General features: G+C 39.2%; 1 protein-coding gene across 12 annotated transcripts in view; it reads right to left on the minus strand.

Annotated features, from left to right (window-relative positions):
* Positions 1–16,739, minus strand: part of GRIK1 (glutamate ionotropic receptor kainate type subunit 1) — a gene marked incomplete at both ends in the record, with an annotated part of 430,298 nt that extends 413,559 nt beyond the window's left edge. For all 12 annotated transcript variants that reach the window (XM_079704341.1, XM_079704351.1, XM_079704347.1 and 9 more), the window contains one exon: positions 16,622–16,739. In XM_079704341.1, coding sequence (XP_079560467.1) covers positions 16,622–16,739 — 118 coding nt within the window. The remainder of the gene's footprint in view (positions 1–16,621) is intronic.
* Between the last annotated feature and the right edge of the window lie 4,145 nt (positions 16,740–20,884).

The raw sequence follows: 20,884 nt of genomic DNA on the forward strand, positions 1-20,884 counted from the left end.
ACATTCAAGTTGAGAAGGTAGCATAGAGAGTTCTCATATACTCCACATCCAGTTTCTCCTGTTATTCACACATTTATATGAGTTTGGTGCATTTAACATTAATGAGACAGTGTTGATACACTATTATGAGGTAGTATCCATCTTTATTCAAATGTCCCTAGTTTTTACATAATGTTCTTTTTCTCTTCCAGGATCCCATTCAGAACAGCACATTACATTTAGTTATCATGTCTGCTTAGACTCTTCTTTGTGGTGATAGTTTCTCAGACTTTGTTTTTTATGACCTTGAAAATGTTAGCAAGTATTGGCCACGTATTTTGTAGAATGCCTTTCTATTGCTATTGGTCTGATGTTTTTCTTATGATTAGAGAGTGGAGATCTGGATTTGAGAGATGAAAACCAGATAAGAATAGTGCCATTTGCATCCCATCACATCAAGGTAAATACTATCAATATGATTTTTCCAAGGTGATGCTGATCTTCATCACTTGGCTCTTCTGTTTGGGAGATATGTCTCTCCTCCCCTATTTATTTATTTAATCATTTATTTATATCAGTATGAACTCATGAGTTTTTATTTTATACTTTGGTTATAATCCAGTACAACTTTTAAAAATTTTGTTGCTCAAATCATTTCAGCCTTGGCCATTGGGAGCCAGTACTTGGTGCCTGTGTGCCTTTAACATACGCCCATCAATGGGATTTTTGGGACCACTTAGTTTTCTGGCATTACAAGATGCTTTAGAATCATCTTGTATATTTTTTCTTTAGCCCCCCAATTGTCCATTTCTGCAAGGATGCCTGGGTGCTAGTTGTGTTCACTGCTACTGGGGTGTCATTGTTTTTAGGTCTTCTCAGCTGACAGAGCTAGAAAATATAGTATGTGAATACCAACCCATTTACAGGTTGAGTTTCAATCAATCAAATACATGTTTTACCCTAATGTAGTCTATAATCTTGGACTTGCTCAGTGTAACAAATAATACATTTTAATACATTCCTTTTTGCATGTTTTAAGAAAATAGTAAGTGGTAGTGAAATTCCAGTCTCCAGATTGATAACTGATGATAATAGGGACAATTAGTCATTGGATTTCTATTAAATAAAAACAAGTTATAGTATAACATATGCATTGGAGAGGTCCTTTTGAAACGTTATTCAGTCGAAATTTTAGTGTTGATAGACTTTTGTATTTTATTTTATTTTGTGTTTTGCTTCCCCCAGTCAGGATAGCAGTAGACTAGTAATTCATCAAAAGTTGTAAGATAGGCCAGTCTTTCAAAAGTATTTAGTCAACTAATGTACCTAACAACATATCAAAAGAATTTAAAGAGCTAAAAGAAAGTGTTTTTACTGTTGTATGGTATTTCTGTGAGATTGATTTTTGGTTACTAGGAGTTTACTCTTAATTTAGTCAACGTCATTGTTTCTTAAATCCATTTTGTAACTAGTCTTACCTTGTATTTAATAAATGTGTTAACATAACATTATACAAAATTACATGCTTTAAAAACTTCTAAATTTTGATTAAGAACAAAAAGAGAGTGAAATATTTCCCAAGTCATATAGGAAAGGTTTTTATCTTTTAGTAGTTTACAAGTAGCATGAATGACAAAATAGAATATTTTTACCTCTTTACTTTTTTTTTCTGCTCCACGCTAAACCATTTTTTCCAATTGACTTACAATTACTAATATTGGAGTACTGATGTAATAAGAGTTTAGGTTTTTCCAATTTGATATCACAACTTGATCTCAGTAGAAAATCAAGATGAGAAATTTATTTAGCTCATGTAGCTAGTATACATGCCTTTTAATTTAAATGTTTCCATTTCTCTTTGAAAATCTATAATTGAAAAAGTCAGATACACTTTTTAAAGATAAGTAGTTTGAACTTTAAATATAAATAGAACTTTAACTTACTACAAATTATATTCTTGGAAAATATATTACCAATCTAATATAATATTTTTCCATTTAAAACAATGTTAAAGAGTAAGTCTAGTAAAATAAAAAATAAGAAAACGGGATCATATCACATTTTAAGCTAATAAAAATGATATACCTTCAGAATAGGTAATGTGGTTTTAAGAATTTTTTCTTTATAATAGAGAACAATAGGTAACTAAACATTTTAAATCTACTCAAAGCTTTGTGAAAAAGTTCTGAAATAGGGAGTGGGCAGAATTTGGGTGAGACTGAAGAAGCAGTAGGATGTGTGGTCATGTAAGTTTTGCTGTATATATTGACATTTCAATGGTTTTATTGTCCAGTGTTTCCTTAAATATGTTCTGGGCAGCATGAGTTCAGTGGGACCTTAATAGCTGTGATTTAAGTAAGGGTCCTCTGATAATTAAAATGTAGGAGATACCAGATTAAACAACAACAACAAAACCGATTTCTTTGTGCAGCATTACAAAGTGCTTTTAATATACAAACCTGCCTCATGAGTCTCTAAGGGAGAGCATTTACCCACACTTACTTGACCAGACAAATAAATTATTTTTCAGCACAAAACTCCTACCCTGTTCATTAACCAAAAAAAGATCGGGAGGTAACTTCATTAACCCTAACACAGACAATGCATTTTTCATATGATATCACATTTCTTCTTTGCAACAAACCCGTGAGTTTGTTATTATTATTTCTCCTTCTATACCTAACAACAACAACATACACACTTAGTAATTTTCTCGAGGTCAGTCAATTAGAAAAAGGAAGTTAAAGATGTGAATCTGGACTTCCCTGGTGGCGCAGTGGTTAAGAATCTGCCTGCCAATGCAGGGCACACGGCTTCCAGCCCTGGTCCCAGAAGATCCCACGTGCTGCAGAACAACTAAGCCCATGTGCCACAACTACTGAGCCTGCGTTCCACAACTACTGAAGCCCATGCACATAAAGCCTGTGCTCCACAACAAGAGAAGCCACTGTAGTGAGAAGCCTGCACACTGCAAGCAAGAGTAGCTCCCACTTGCCACAACTAGAGAAAGCCCTTGCCCAGGAATGAAGACACAACCCAGCCAAAAGAAATTAAAAAAAAAAAAAACTTCTTAAAAAAAAAGATGTGGGGCCTCCCTGGTGGCGCAGTGGTTGAGAGTCCGCCTGCCGATGCAGGGGATACGGGTTCGTGCCCCGGTCTGGGAGGATCCCATATGCCGCGGAGCGGCTGGGCCCGTGAGCCATGGCTGCTGAGCTTGTGCGTCCGGAGCCTGTGCTCCGCAACGGGAGAGGCCACAACAGTGAGAGGCCCGCGTACCACAAAAAAAAAAAAAAAAAAAGATGTGAATCCCCTTCTACCTGGAGTTCTCCATTATTCTTTCTCTGAACTGAAATGACTTCTGGAAAATTTTAGGACATAGATAATATTTTATATATTATATGGATAATTATCTGTTAACAAAAGAGGATTAAGAGGCTATAGAAACTCACCACCACTACTATCTCTATCAATCTTCTTTCAAAACCATTCGAATTAAGTGTACAATCTAATTACAAACAGTGTGTTGGTTAAGTATTAGGTAACAAGGTTTCCCCTCCAACTAGATTAGATTAGCTCTTCCTTAACCCCTTCTTAAAGAGAAATTCTGGAGACTCCAATGATACTACCAAATTTCCTCTTTGCTAATTGTCTAAAATATACTCAAATATAAATCACATTATCTTTGCTTTATGTAGTTACCTCTGAATAACTAAGAGCAACAGTTCATTTCTCTGATATTTGACTTCAGCTTGTTTAAACAGTTATGTAACTACATACACAAGTCCATACACAATACAGCATAATTTAATGCATGGACCTTGAAACTTGAGATCAGAATGTCTAGCTGCAAGTCCCAGCATTTCTACTAACTAGCACTTGAATTTAGGCAAAGCCACCAAGTCATGGTCTTCTCAATGAAAACTGTAGATTAGAAACCATATAAGAAAAGTGCTACAGGTCAGGTCTACACAATATAAATATTACACGTGTAAAATCAATACTAAAGTAAATGGTGAATTATACAGATAAAATAATAAGGCAAAAGATCTGCTCATTGCAGAAATATGTTCACATTATCCAGAGACTCTCTTTTCTTCATCTATCAGATAGCTTCTTTCCCAGATTTTTCTCCCAGGGTCAGTGGAGTTTTCAAGTTAATGTTGAGACCGACTTGCTGTCTCAGGGTGAAATCTACCTCATGCCAAACAGATCTTCCTAAACAGAGACAAACCTGTTCTAGGTTTGGCAGCATGAACCCACTCTGTCTGTTCTCTGTGCATTTGAAGGCTTGAACTTATTCCATGTTGGCATGTCATTGATAGAATCAACTGAGGGCAGAAGATTAATGGAAAACGCTCCAAGATGAACAGAAAACTCTCTTCAAATAATATTTGAAATTAAAATATAAAAAGTATCTGCATTGAAGGCCTAGTGAAAAATTTCAGTGGTAACCTAGATTGTAAACCCCTAGAACACAAGCATCAAGGGGGCAGATGTGTTTGCCCATTTTGTTCACTGTGCCATATCCTGCATGTGTCTGGTTCATGGTAGGGGAGTAAGCACTTAATAAATATTTGTCTGTTGAATGAAGAATGAATATTAAAATGACAAAAGAATTCAGTGATTAAAGAATAAAGCTGTGAGCTTTTGTACACTTAAGCAAAAATATGAACAAATATGTAGTAAACATTACTTAGAACTTTGGAGGTAAATAGGATTAAATATTTAAAAAATGATGCTACAGCCAACTTGATGATTGAAATAAAATACATCTGGATCTCTATTAAGGAGATAAAAACATTTGAACAATTATATTACCATTTAAACTTCCATGCTATTCATATAAATTTCCACAGTATTTCTCTTTGCACACTATATTTAATTACATAATAGTAATACATTGTATGTATTTAGTGGTTTGTTTGCAAATAACAAAAATTAATTTATTTGATCCTCCCCTGTGAAACAGGGAAGGCAGATATCATTACTGCTAATTCACAGATGAAGAGATCTGGGCTCAGAAATACTAAGGGTAATAAAATATACCACATTAACTATTAAGTCCCTGTTGAGGAAGAAAATTTCAATGATAATAATTTTAAAAAGTAAAAACAAAACAACAAAACAATTATAATGCAACTCATGAATCCATAGAATGCTTAAATCCCTTTCATAGTGTATTTTCTGTACTCTTACCAATGACATTGTGATGTTGCAATTGCTTTAATTTGATTTTTCAGATGGAAAACAAAAGCCTGGTGAGATTGAATGTCTCCCTGAGACACATTTCTAGTAAGTCTTGGAGGTTGGACTCAAGCCTGTGCTTTCTGACAACAAATCATGTGTGAGAAAGCCTGGCTACCCAGCACTTAACTCTTAAATCCTATGCTTTAACCACCCTCTTTGTGATTGTGTATGTTGAAATGATGAATAAAAATTATACTATATAAATGTATCTTTCTGTTACTATTATTATTAGAAATATGATACATCTGTCACAGAAATTGCATATGCATATGGAATTGTTTTTCTTTTTTTCTTTTTTTTTTTTTTTGGCCACTAATGGTGGTACACTGCCATCTACTCAGGTCACCTAGACCCAGCTAGGTGGGTCTCGCCGTGTGAGAGAGAGGTCTGTGACTGAAGAGTGTGTATGTGTGTGTGAGTGTGTGTGATTAATTTGTTGTTGACAAATATTAGGCTATGAGACAGAAAGACAGGAATAACCACAGCATCTTCTAGATGTTTTCCAGAAGCCAGCCATATTTCTCTTCCATGGTGGCTGCTGAGAAATCTTTGGAGTATAGTTAGTAATAATGCTTAGGGCCCCTCCATCCTATAGAACTCCCTTCATGACTATAAGCTGTGGTGTAAGATTGTAAACTTTTCAACAGACATCCACAGTATGTGCAAGAACCATGCATATGTTCAAATACCTCTCTAATGCTTAGGATGCATTAATTTTACCTTAAATTTTATACCTTTCATTCACTTTTTCTCAATGGCTGAAGTTTAAGCAGACATTTTTGCAAGAGATTCACTTTTTTCTCAATGGCTGAAGTTTAAGCAACCACTTTTGCAAGAGAAGTAGACCTGTAATTAATTCATTCAAGAGTCAAGTGCCTTCTTTATGTAAGCACTGTGAAAAGTGCCAGAGATATATGCTGTACTTTACCTTGGGTTATTTTAAGTTACTGGAACACTTGTAATATTAATGCACATTAGTAATCAAGAGCCCCTTTTTGTTGGTTGGTTGGTTGATGGTTTGTTAGAAAGAGAAAGAGATGAAAAATAAAGGATTTCAATTCTTCTCTTTCCTTCCCTCAACGCACACACACACACACACACACACACACACACTTGCTCAGTCCCCAACTCCTTTGATATTTTGTATTCAATGTTAGACTTGACTGATATAAGAAACTCACTTTAGAGAGGCACGTTTCCTCTGAGCTAAACCTGGTTTCCATGGTGCTGAAAGAGAACGGACATGAGGACACAGGGAGGGGGAAGGGTAAGCTGAGACAAAATGAGAGAGTGACATGGACATATATACACTACCTAATGTAAAATAGATAGCTAGTGGGAAGCAGCCGCATAGCACAGGGAGATCAGATCAGTGCTTTGTGACCACCTAGAAGGGTGGGATATGGAGGTTGGGAGGGAGATGCAAGAAGGAAGAGAGGGCTTCCCTGGTAGTGCAGTGGTTGAAGGTCTGCCTGCCGGTGCAGGGGACGTGGGTTCGTGCCCCGGTCCGGGAAGATCCCACATGCCACGGAGCGGCTGGTCCCGTGGGCCATGGCCATTGAGCCTGTGCTCATTGCAGAAAGCCTGTGCTCTGCAAAGGGAGAGGCCACAATAGTGAGAGGCCTACATACCGCAAAAAAATAAATAAATAAATAAAAGAGGAAAGAGATATGGGGATATATGTAAATGTATAGGTGATTCACTTTGTTACACAGCAGAAACTAACACACAATTGTAAAGCAATTTTACTCCAATGAATATGTTTAAAAATAACATAAAATAAAATAAAAGTAAGCACAGTCCTTAGGTATATACAGGGTGGTGTTCATGCCAAGCACAGGTCACTAAGAGCCAGAAGGAGTAAGATGTTTGTACTGCACATAAACAGCACCAGGCCTTGCAATTTTACTTTATGCAGTTTGGCTCCCATTTAGAAAAAGGAAATCTCATTATAGTGTAGCATATATTTTAAGGTCAGTGAATCATGCTGGGTTGTTTTCATTTTGAAAACTACTTTTAAATGGATGAGCTCCATTGCATGGAGCTCAGATATGTACTCAGATCTGTGCGTAGATATGTCTTAAAACATCCTTTGTCACCCTCTCCCAGAACTCTTTTAGATTTGGGTAATGTAGGGGAGGAAAATGCTATCTAAAATTTATTGTACAAAAAAGAGGGCTGTTGGCTGGCATACCTTGCTCGAGTATGTATAGATGTGTCTTTTTTTAAATATAAAAAATATAGAGAGAACTCCAAGATGGCAGAGGAGTTAGACGTGGAGATCACCTTCCTCCCCACAAATACACCAGAAATATATCTACGTGTGGAACAACTCCTACAGAACACCTACTGAACGCTGGCAGAAGACCTCAGACTTTCCAAAAGGCAAGAAACTCCCCACATACCTGGGTAGGGCAAAAGAAAAAAGAAAAAACAGAGACAAAAGAATAGGGGCAAGACCTGCACCAGTGGGAGGGAACTGTGAAGGAGGAAAGGTTCCACACACTAGGAAGCCCCTTCGTGGGCGGAGACTGCGGGTAGTGGAGGGGGAAAGCTTTGGAGGTGAGGAGGAGAGCGCAGCCACAGGGGTATAGAGGGCAAAGCGGAGAGATTCCTGCACTGAGGATCAGTGCTGACCAGCACTCACCAGCCGGAGAGGCTTGTCTGCTCACCCGCCGGGGTGGGCGGGGGCTGGGAGCTGAGGCTTGGGCTTCAGTGGGAGCGCAGGGAGAGGACTGGGGTTGGCAGCATGAACACAGCCTGCACAGGGTTAGTGTGCCACGGCTACCCAGGAGGGAGGCCAGGAAAAGGTCTGCAACTGCCAAAGAGGTAAGAGACCATTGTTTCGGGGTATGCAAAGAGAGATGATTCAGAGCACTGCCTAAACGAGCTCCAGAGATGGGCATGAGCCGCGGCTATCAGTGTGGACCCCAGAGATGGGCATGAGACAGTAAGGCTGCTGCTGCCACCACCAAGAAGCCTGAGTGCGAGCACAGGCTCCACACCTCCCCTCCTGGGAGCCTGTGTAGCCCACCACCACCAGGGTCCCGTGATCCAGGAACAACTTCCCCAGGAGAACCCATGGTGCACCTCAGGCTCATGCAATGTCACGCCGGCCTCTGCCACCACAGGCTCGCCCCGCATCTGTACCCCTCCCTCCCCACAGCCTGAGTTAGCCAGAGCCACCTAGTCAGCTGCTACTTTAACCCCATCCCGTCTGAGCAAAGAACAGATGCCCTCAGGTGACCTACACACAGAGGCAGGGAAAAATCCAAAGCTGAACCCCAGGAGCTGAGTGAACAAAGAAGAGAAAGGGAAATTTCTCCCAGCAGCCTCAGGAGCAGTGGATTAAATCTCCACAATCAATTTGATGTACCATGCATCTGTGGAATACTTGAATAGACAACGAATCACCCCAAAATGAAGGCAGTGGACTTTGGGAGCAACTGTAGACTTGGGGTTTGCTTCCTGCATCTAATTTGTTTCTGGTTTTATGTTTATCTTAGTTTAGTATTTAGAATTTATTATCATTGGTAGATTTGTTTACTGATTTGGTTGCTCTCTTCCTTTATATATATATATAGCTAGATAGATAGATAGATAGATATAGATACATAGATATAGATATATAGATAGATAGATTTTTTACTTTTTCTCTTTTTGTGAATGTGTATGTGTATGCTTCTTTGGGAGTTTTTGTCTGTATAGCTTTGCTTTTACCATTTGTCTTAGGGATCCTTCTGTCCAGGTTTTTTTTGTTTGTTTTTTTTTAGTAGAGTTTTTAGCACTTGTTATCATTGGTGGATTTGTTTTTTGGTTTGTTCGCTCTTTTCCTTCTTTCTTTTTCTAAGGACTTTTTAATTCTTTTATTTTTAATAACTTTTTTTATTTTAATAAATTCATATTTTTTCATTATTTCTTTTTCTTTCTTTTTTTTCCCTCCCTTTTCTTCTGAGTCATGTGGCTGACAGGCCTTGTTGCCCTGGCCAGTGTCAGGCCTGTGCCTCTGAGGTGGGAGAGCTGAGTTCAGGACATTGGTTCACCAGAGACCTCCTGGCTCCACATAACATCAAATAGCAAAAGCTCTCCCACGGATCTCCATATCAATTCTAAGACCCAGCTCCACTCAACAACCAGCCATCTACAGTGCTGGACACCCTGTGCCAAACAATTAGCAGGACAGGAATACAACCCTACCCATTAGCAGAGAGGCTGCCTAAAATCATAATAAGGTCACAGACACCCCAAAACACACCACCGGATGCAGTCCTGCCCACCAGAAAGAAAAGATCCAGCCTCATCCACTAGAACCCAGGTACCAGTCCCCTCCACCAGAAGCCTACACAATCCACTGAACCCACCTTACACACTAGGGGCAGACACCAAAAATAGCAGGAGCTAGGAAGCTGCAGCCTGTGAAGGGGAGACGCCAAACACAGTAAGTTAAGCAAAATGAGAAGACAGAGAAACACAGCAGATGAAGGAACAAGGTAAAAACCCACCAGACCAAACAAATGAAGAGGAAATAGGCAGTTTACCTGAAAAAGAATTCAGAGTAATGATAGTAAAGATGACACAAAATCTTGGAAATAGAATGGAGAAAATACAAGAAACGTTTAACAAGGACTTAGAAGAACTAAAGAGCAAATAAACAATGATGAACAACACAATAAATGAAATTAAAAATTATCTAGAAGGAATCAAAAGCAGAATAACTGAGGGAGAGGAACGGATAAGTAACCTGGAAGATAAAATAGTGGAAATAATGACCACAGAGCAGAATAAAGAAAAAAGAATGAAAAGAATGGAGGATGGTCTCAGAGACATCTGGGACAACATTAAACACACCAACATTCGAATTATGGGTGTCCCAGAAGAGGAAGAGAGAAAGAAAGGGACTGAGAAAATATTTGAAGAGATTATAGGTGAAAACTTCCCTATCATGAGAAAGGAAACAGTCAAACAAGCGCAGGAAACACAGAGAGTCCCATACAGGATAAATCCAAGGAGAAACATGCCAAGACCACATATTAATCAAACTATCAAAAATTAAATACAAAGAAAAAATATTAAAAGCAGCAAGGGAAAAATAACAAATAACATAAAAGGGGATATCCATAAGGTTAGCAGCTGATCGTTCAGCAGAAACCCTGCAAGGCAGACTGGAGTGGCAGGACATATTTAAAGTGATGAAAAGGAAAAACCTACAGTCAAGATTACTCTACCCAGCAAGGATCTCATTCAGATTCAACAGAGAAATTAAAACCTTTACAGACAAGCAAAAGTTAAGAGAATTCAGCACCACCAAACCAGCTTTACAACAAATGTGAAAGGAACTTCTCTAGGCAGGAAACACAAGAGAAGGAAAAGACTTACAATAACAAACCCAAATCAATGAAGACAATGGTAATAGGAACCTACATATTGATAACTACCTTAAATATAAATGTATTAAATTCTCTAACCAAAAGACATAGACTGGCTGAATGGATACAAAAACAGACCCATATATATGCTGTCCACAAGAGACCCACTTCCTAGGGACACATACAGACTGAAAGTGAGGGGATGGAAAAAGATATTAATTACAAATGCAAATAAGAAGAAAGCTGCAGTAGCAATTCTCATATCAGACAAAATAGACTTTAAAATGAAGACTATTACAAGACAAGAAGAAGGACACTACATAATGATCAAGGGATCAAGCCAGGAAGAAAATATAACAACTGTAAATAGTTATGTACCCAACATAAGAGCACCTCAATACTTAAGGCAAATGTTAACAGCCATAAAACGGCAAATCAACAGTAACATAATCATAGTATGGGACTTTAACACACCACTTTCACCAATGGACAGATTATCCAAAATGAAAATAAATAAGGAAACACAAGCTTTAAATGATACATTAAACAAGATGGATTTACTTGATATTTATAACACATACCATCCCAAAACAACAGAATACACCTTCTTTTCAAGTACTCATGGAATATTCTCCAGGATAGATCATATCTTGGGTCACAAATCAAGCCTTGGTAAATTTAAGAAAATTGAAATTGTATCAAGTATCTTTTCTGAACACATGCTATGAGACTAGATACCAATTACACGAAAAAATCTGTAAAAAATAAAAACACACGGAGGTTAAACAATACACTACTTAATAACCAAGAGATCACTGAAGAAATCAAAGAGGAAATGAAAAATTACCTAGAAACAAATGACAATGAAAACATGACAAACCAAAACTTATGGGATGCAGCACAAGCAGTTCTATGAAGGAAGTTTATAGCAATACAGTCCTACCTTATGAAACAAGAAACATCTGAAATAAATAACCTAAACTTACACCTAAAGCAATTAGAGAAAGAAGAACAACAACAACAACAAAACAAAGTTAGCAGAAGGAAAGTAATCATAAAGATCAGATCAGAAATAAATGAAAAAGAAATGAAGGAAACAAGAGCAAAGATCAATTAAACTAAAAGCTAGTTCTTTGAGAAGATAAACAAAATTGAAAAACCACTAGCCAGACTCATAAAGAAAAAAAGGGAGAAGATTCAAATCAATAGAATTAGAAATGAAAAAAGGAGAAGTAACAACTGACACTGCAGAAATACAAAGGATCATGAGAGATTACTACAGGCAACTATATGCCAAAAAATGGACAACCTGGAAGGAATGGACAAATTCTTAGAAAAGCACAAACTTCTGAGACTGAACCAGGAAGAAATAGAAAATATAAACACACCAATCACAAGCACTGAAATTGAGACTGTGATTAAAAATCTTCCAACAAACAAAAGCCCAGGACCAGAGGGTTTCACAGGCAAATTCTTTCAAAAATTTAGAGAAGAGATAACACCTATCCTTCTAAAACTCTTCCAAAATATAGCAGAGGTAGAAACACTCCCAAACTCTTTGTATGAGGCCACCATCACTCTGATACCAAAACCAGACAAAGATGTCACAAAGAAAGAAAATTACAGGTCAATATCACTGATGAATATGGATGCAAAATCCTCGACAAAATACTAGCAAACAGAATCCAACAGCACATTAAATGGATCATACACAATGATCAAATATCATTTATCCAAGGAATGCAAGTAATCTTGAATATACCCAAATCAATCAATGTGATAAACCATATTAACAAACTGAAGGAGAAGAAACGTATGATCATCTCAATAGATGCAAAAAAAAGCTTTCAACAAAATTCATCACCCATTTAGGATAAAAGCCCTCCAGAAAGCAGGCATAGAGGGAACTTACCTCAACATGATAAAAACCATATATGACAAACCCACAGCCAACATCATTCTCAATGGTAAAAAACTGAAACCATTTCCTCTAAGATCAGGAACAAGACAAGGTTGTCCACTCTCACCACTATTATTCAACCTAGTTTTGGAAATTTTAGCCACAGCAATCAGAGAAGAAAAAGACATAAAATGAATCCAATAGGAAAGGAAGAAGTAAAGCTGTCACTCTTTGCAGCTGACATGATATTATACTTAGAGAATCCTAAAGATGCTACTAGAAAACTACTAGAGCTAATCAAGAATTTGGTAAAGTAGCAGGATACAAAATTAATGCACAGAAATCTCTTGCATTCCTATATACTAATGATGATAAATCTGAAAGAGAAATTAAGGAAACACTCCCATTTACCATTGTAACAAAAATAATAAAATACGTAGGAATAAGCCTACCTAAGGAGAGAAAAAACCTGTATGCAGAAAACTATCAGACACTGATGAAAGAAATTAAAGATGATACAAACAGTTGGAGAGATATACCATGTTCTTGGATTTGAAGAATCAACATTGTGAAAATGACTCTACTACCCAAGGCAACCTACCGATTCATTGCAATCCATATCAAACCACCAATGGCATTTTTCACAGAACTAGATCCAAAAATTTCACAATTTGTATGGAAATGGAAAAGACCCCAAATAACCAAAGGAATATTGAGAAAGAAATACGGAGCTGGAGGAATAAGGCTCCTGGATTTCAGACTATACTACAAAGCTACAGTAATCAAGACAGTATGGTACTGACACAAAAGCAGAAATATAGATCAATGGAACAGGATAGAAAGCCCAGAGATAAACCCATGCACATATGGTCAACTTATTTTGATAAAGAAGGCAAGAATATACAATGGAGAAAAGACAGCTTCTTCAATAAGTGGTGTTGGGAAAACTGGACAGCTACATGTAAAAGAATGAAATTAAGACACTCCCTAACACCATACACAAAATAAATGCAAAATGGATTAAAGACGTAAATGTAAGGCCAGACAGTAGAAATCTCTTAGAGGAAAATATAGGCAGAACACTCTATGACATGAATCAGAGCAAGATCCTTTTTGACCCACCTCTTAGAGAAATGGAAATAAAAACAAAAATAAACAAATGGGACCTAATGAAAATTAAAAGCTTTTACACTGCAAAGGAAATCGTAAACAGACGAAAAGTCATCCATCATAATGGGAGAAAATATTTGCAAATGAAGTAACAGACAAATGATTAATCTCCAAAATTTACAAGCAGCTCATGCAGCTCAATATCAAAAAACAAAAAACACAATCCAAAAATGGGCAGAAGACCTAAATAGACATTTCTCCAAAGAAGATATACAGATGGCAAAGAAGCACATGAAAGGATGCTCAACATCACTAATCATTAGAGAAATGCAAATCAAAACTACGATGTGGTATCCCTTCACACCTGTCAAAATGGCCATCATCAAAAAATCTACATACAATAAATGCTGGAGAGGGTGAGGAGAAAAGGGAACCCTCTTGCCCTGTTGGGGGGAATGTAAATTGATACAGCCACTATGGAGAAGAGTATGGAGCTTCCTTAAAAATCTAAAACTAAAGCTACCATATGACCCAGTAATCTCACTACTGGGCATATAACCTGAGAAAACAATAATTCAAAAAACTCGCCACAATGTTCATTGCAGCTCTATTTATAATAGCTAGGACATGGAAGAAACCTAAGTGTCCATCGACAGATGCATGGATACAGATGATGTGGCACATATATATAATGGAATATTACTCAGCCATAAAAGGGAACGAAACTGGGTCATTTGTAGTGAGTTGGATCAACTTAGAGTCTGTCATATAGAGTGATGTAAGTCAGAAAGAGGAAAACAAATACCGTAAGCTAACACATATATATGGTATCTAAAAAAAAAAAAAAGAAAGAAAAGAAAAAGAAAAATTGTTCTGTAAAACCTAGGAGCAGGACAGGAATAAAGACTCAGACCTAGAGAATGGACTTGTGGACATGGGGAGAGGGAAGGGTAACCTGGGACGAAGTGAGAGAGTGGCATGGATATATATACACTACCAAATGTAAAATAGATACCTAGTGGGAAGCAGCCACATAACACAGGGAGATTAGCTCAGTTCTTTGTGACCACCTAGCAGGGTGGGATAAGGAGGGTGGGAGGGAGACGTAAAAGGGAGGGGATATGGGGATAAATGTATACACGTTGCTGATTCACTCTGTTATAAAGCAGAAACTAACACACCATTGTAAAGCAGTTATACTCCTATAAAGAGGTTAAAAAATAAATAAAATAAAATATATGCAAAGCACAAATTAAGTTAATGAACATTGTAAACTGTAACACACTGATTGTTTACTTCATGTTGTCCACAGGAATTTTGTTACCAGAGTGTGTAGGGTTGACTGCATCCAAAAAAAAAAAAAAAAAAAAAAAAAGAAAAAAAGAAAGAAAAAAAGATTTTAAGATTAGAACATATCTAAGGTGAAGGATTTTTTAGTTATTTTTTTTTTTTTTGTAAAAGGAATACTTTGGGACCTTTTAAATGAACAGTCTAAATTAACCACCAAAGTGTGCATTATCATTATCTTTAGTCTAGACAAAGATGCCTGCAGTAAAAGTTAGTATTTGAGAACCTTTCTTTCCTTGAAAATCAGATCCCACGTGCCTAGAGAAAATGCACTTCAGCGTAGTAAACTTCTATTTTTTTCTTCTTCTTTTTTTTTTTTTTTAATGGGCATATCCAGTGACAGGAACTACGTTCTGAATCTTTGGAAAGAGGTTCTTCTATTGCAGGTCGGAACTAATAAAGTTATTGAGAAATTTCAGCCACTTAGGGGTGTCATTAAGGAGTGCACTTTCTGTCAGTTCCTGGAAATGTTAGAGTTAGAAGCCCTCAGAGGTGAGGACTTCACGCTTGGTGCCTAACGTGAGAAACTGGCGAAGCTGGGAGCCCCGTGTGGTGTGGTGTCAAGACTTCACCTGTGACTCTCCTCGCTCACTAGGTCTTTAAGAAGCACAGTGGGTTGGGGGAAAAGGACAAACTGAGACTAAAGGAATAGAACTTGGGTTTAGTTTGCAAGGGAGAACACTAAAGTAGTAAAAGAGCTTTTCAACCCAAAAAGCTGCTCAGAAATCGTTCGGTGCCTCCAGAGACCAAACCCTGGTGGTGCGTGCGTTTAGGTATCTGAATCCACAGACTAGCAAAACTCCCACCCTCTCCCTGTTGCATTTCACCCGCTTTAGGCTGCCCGGGATTCCTACATTTAGTTTTCCAGTCTCCTATTATTCCCACCACCGGCCCCCTCGAGACGGAAGTCCAGAGTCTTCCAGGGAGTTACCTTGACGGGTCTGGCTCATGCTCAGTGGCAGGCTGGCGGGACAGATTGGGGAGCAAGTGGAAAACTTAGGTGCCGGCTTATGGCACTGACTTGACGGTCCTCCCTATTCCTGGAACCCTCAGTCAGAAGTAAGATCCCGACTCTGCCCAACTCTAGTGGAATCCTCCAGACTTTGGAGACTCCTTGTGGAAGAACCCAACTGAAGGATGAAAACTTGGAGGATCGGCGCTAGCAGGCTCAGAGAAGTCCTCGCGTCCCTCGTGGTCCCCAAATTCTACTCCTGAGATCTGGGCATGCCCACGAGTACCCAGAGCCCCGGTTGCCAGGGACCCGGGCGGCGGATCTGGACAGCGCGACGCCCACCGAGTTGAAGGGGAGAGCGCATCTCCGCTCCCAAAGTGACTGGCTGTAGCCACGCGCGACCCCACATCCAGAGGAGGGTACCTGTGCAGGAGAGCCTCGATCCCTTGTTTTCTAGCCCGCGTGTCTGGAGTCCAGATTAAAAAACCCGCCAACCGTACCTCGCGGGGAAGCCCGGCACTCGCCAGGAGAGAAGCTGTGACGAGGCTTCTCCTCTCCCGGAGCCTCCCGGGTGAGCTGACTTCCACTCCCCCCAGCTCCTGCCCCCGCGCCTACGCGCACTGCCTCTCCCGGGATCCGCGGAGCCCGCGCTGGCCGCGGGGAGAGAGCACATCCCCCGAGCCTCTCGGCAGCCTGGAGCGTTCCCCGGGTTTCACTCACCGATCCTGAGTACTTGCGGAGCCGTCTGGGGGAGGACGTAGCAGAGGAAATAGAGAAGCGCCCAGCTGGTGTCCCTGGTCCAGAGCCCGGGCTGCGCGAGGAGTGTGCGGCGCTCCATCTTCCCAGCTTCTTAATTCCTGCCCAGACCCAGCCGCTGTCGCACGCCCTCGAGAGGCAGCCCGCTCAGGTCGGGTCCCCGCTTCATCCTCCCTGGGATGCTCCGCGTTTGCACCCTGCGCGCCTCACCCCACCCCACCCCCTCCGCCCGCGCCAGCCCCCCGGAAAGAGATTGAGGGAACCGGCGTGGGAACGCGGAGCTGGCTGGCGACGTTAGGCTCGCTCGGGGCTGGCTCCTCGTTTCAGCCGCTAGCCCATCACTGCTGCGGCTCTCCCTCCTCCTCCATGGGCCGCAGACCGCGGGGAAGCAGCGCGCAGCTGCTCCCAGAGCCGGGAGACCAGCTGAGGAAAGTTGCTGCCCCAATTTGCTGGAACGCCTCACTCGTTCGTCCTCTGGTCAGATGAGAGAGTGGAGGGGGGGTGGAGGTGGAGGGTGCAACGAAACAAGGAGGGGAAAGGGGGAGAGAAGGCGAAGAGGAAGGAGAGGGGGTACTGGGTGAGTTGGTGCAGGGGCTCTGAGCAAAAGCCGGAGGGGCTCCAGCAGGTTCACTAGAATCCGAGCCACGCTTTTGCTTCTCAATTCTTGCTTTCCTCTTCCCCTCGCTGGCCCCAGCCTTTATTTACTGCCCGCTCCAATACATTGATCCAGACACTCAGACACGCACACACGCACGCACCTTCTCCCTCTCCCTCAACTTTGCGTTGTGATGCTGGAAAGTCTATTGAGTATTGCATCCTGAAGACAAAATTTAACCTGCTGGTCAGAGCAAAGGCAGCCTCTGCTGTGGGCTGTGAGTGGCAGAGGAGCCTCCTTGGTAATGTCCCCGTGCGCCTGTTCGTAGAGATGGCCAACTACGACTCTTCCCATCACTTGATGGGAAATCGCCATCTCGGACGCCAGTATTCAGAGAATAGAAGAGCTCTTATTTTAACTCTGGCAAAGATGAAGAAAAGGAGGAGGAAGAGGAGAAAAATGAGATACTTTCAGCACTCTAAGATTAAAGCGCCTTCTTTCCTATTCAGACCCAAGATAATCTCTTGTAAATTGCTTCCATTTACACGTGCAGAACTGAGAAAGAGGCAGCTTCCAGCGCTGCTCCTTTTCTTGATTTCTTTTGACTGTCACATTTGAACGCTGGAAGAGAGGCTATTTTAGCACTGTAGGTTTAGAGACTATTTCTCTGTAGAAGGACAAGGACACTTCCCTGGGGAAATCATCATCATTTGATCATTTTGGCTTAATTTCCTCTGAGCTTTGTGGAGGAATGTTCTGTATAAATGTTTGCTAGGTCTGCATTAACATTCATAGAGTTTTTGTTTTTGTTTTGTTTTGTTTTGTTTTTTTTCCCTCTGAGTATGGATTTTGGAGAACTGACCTAAACTGAGTTAATTCATCTGAAAAACATGTCCAGAGGTATATAGACCGATAATAGGAAAGAATTACAAAAGAAATCTAATATAACTTCAGATGCCTTCATTCATTCACCCTTATATGTGGTGCCAGACGCCATATATATATATATATATATATATATATATATATATATATATATATATTTTTTTTTTTTTTTTACTGAAGACCCTATAGTGGGAAACATGCACCATCCATCCCCCAAGAGAGCTTGTAGCCTCACTGTTGGAAGCTAGTCAGTTCATACTTCAAATACTGTGTCTGATTCTGGATACTTCTGTATGATAGTTGATAAAACAGAACATATCCACAGATAAGAAGGGTTGATCTGGATTTAAGAATGCATCTCATGCATAGATTGATGAAACCAAAAAATAAATTAGGAGCATATGCAGGTTACCTTCAGAAATTTGAAGAGCTCTGTGTTAAAAGAATGTAGTCATAGTATTAGGCAAGTGAGAAGAAACAAGAAAAATAAGAATGTTGACTGGAAGTTATAAATGAGTAAATTTCATTTATTTGGCCGAGGAGCATTTCTAAGTCCGGAAAGTGTCTGATGATATGATATGATATAACTTGCTTCAGAAAAGAGACAAACTCTCCTGTCATTCATTCATTCATTGGCTCATTCAATGCATATTTGAGTGCCTACTTTGTGGGAGGCATTGGGCCAAACCCTGGATACACAGTGGGAATATGGTTGCTGCCATAATGAAACTCATAGGTAGTAAAGAAATGTGATGAGTTTTACAAAATGGTACTTAGGGCATGATGAAAAGGAGAAATTTAACCTTTTTAGGAATTTGGGAAGAACTTGATGAGGAAGTGATGCTTCAAAATTCAAATATTGGGTACTTTATAAATCCTTAGTAAGTATTATTTAAAGTGAGAATAAATATAAAGCTTGTTAGAGGATTTTTTTAAACCAAAAATTTGTGTAAAGCATAATCAGTGGCCTATTTTTCTTGATACATATGGGGTTAATAGATAATAGATGTTGCATGTCTAGATCTTGAGATCCCAAACTCCAGAATTAGGTCAGCTTTTGAACAAATTGTTTGAATCCTGGTTTTACCCAATTCTAGATTTGTAGCCTTGGTTAAATTACTTTATCTCCCTATAGTAGAGATTGCTGATGCTTACCTATATCCATTTCTCTTCTTCTGGGGCATATTAAAACTTCTATCTTTTCAGTTAGGTGTAAAAATATGTATTTAACCAATGAAATGTGAGTAGAAGTAGTATGTGCCATTTCTGGGTGAGAAGGAAAGCAGTGAAAGGATCTCCCATTTCCCTCCAACACTATCTTCTCCTGCCAGAGTAATTCTGAAAGCTGCAAGTTCTAGCAGTAAAGATGGAAGCAGCCTGGACCCCTGAGTCACCTTTTGGGAAGGAGTTGCTTCAATAGTTGTCAGATCAGCAGCAAACTGTTGACAAATCAGTGAAACAAATTTTGTGTTGTAATCCATTAAGATTTTGAGATCTGTTTGTTATTACAGTGAAACCTACTCTATACTGACTGTCACACTCTCTCTAGGATTTGATATCTTCATCTGTAAAATGAGAATGATAATAACGCAATAGCACCATTGGAGGATTATATGACCTGCTGCATACAGAGTATTTTCCAAGGTTTTCATGACTCAGTATATATTAGTTCATTTGTGGTAATTTACTGTTTTGGTTAAATTAATCTACACATACATTTCTAGTTTAAATATGCCTCAGATGGCAAAGACTAAAATATTTTGTCTGTTAGGAAATGACTCAGTTAATAGTGTAGTAATAGTAATTTGGTCCAATACTATTGAAGGGAATTTTAGTACTTTTGCCTGCATTAACCTTGGTCGTAAGTTCTTTTTGGTTGGCAGAAATATGAGAAAGATTGCATTTCCTAAAATAGGCTTCTTAAACAACACGTGCACACTTAAGTTACTTTTCTGTATCATCTGTAAAATCTGTAAAGCTTAAAACTGAAATTTATTTCCTTGTTAAAATGCTTTCCTCCACTGCTCATGTACACAGGCTCACAGTGTAAGTTACTCATGAGAGATCAGCACCTGCTGTTAATTTGTTTTGTGCTTTTTAGAAGCACTGTATCTTGTGTATATATGCATCTAGTTATATTTTTGCTCCAAATGACTGTTAGTCACTCTTGATTCACATTTTCATAGTGCTCTCTTAAGAATAAAAATTTCCAATTGAATGCATGTGGTCTTTTCCCCATTTCCCAAATCTTAAGCTTAAATTGATACACCGTGGTTAATAATGAAGCAATATGGTAGCGTGCCTCATTGTGCATCTTGTGAGAGCTGGTGACATTACTTAGATAGCAATCCATTTAAAATTACTTAATTTTAATAATATAACTAGTCATAAATAAAAATGGCTTAGAATAAACTAAGGAACCCAAATGTTATAAACGTGTTTTCCAAGTGGTGAGTATACTTGAGTTTACTTATAATGTTACCCAGGGTACTGAAAGCAAAAGATCAAGTGGCTTTTAGAGCTTCCTAAGAATGTACAGCTGATTTGGGATCAAAATCCTCACTTCTTGACAACTTCTTTATCTATACTTTTTTCCTTAGGTGATGTCATGTGTTTCTTCTAAGACACTGAATATCTTTAAGCAAGGATCCCAAATTTTCTCTTTTATTCAGACTTGCCTCTGAACTCCAGATTCACATAACCAATTGTAGTTACTGTTTCCTACTGACTAAGCACGTCAATCTCCT

The sequence above is a fragment of the Hyperoodon ampullatus genome, assembly GCF_949752795.1.
Source record: "Hyperoodon ampullatus genome assembly, chromosome: 5".
Classification (NCBI taxonomy): domain Eukaryota; kingdom Metazoa; phylum Chordata; class Mammalia; order Artiodactyla; family Ziphiidae; genus Hyperoodon; species Hyperoodon ampullatus.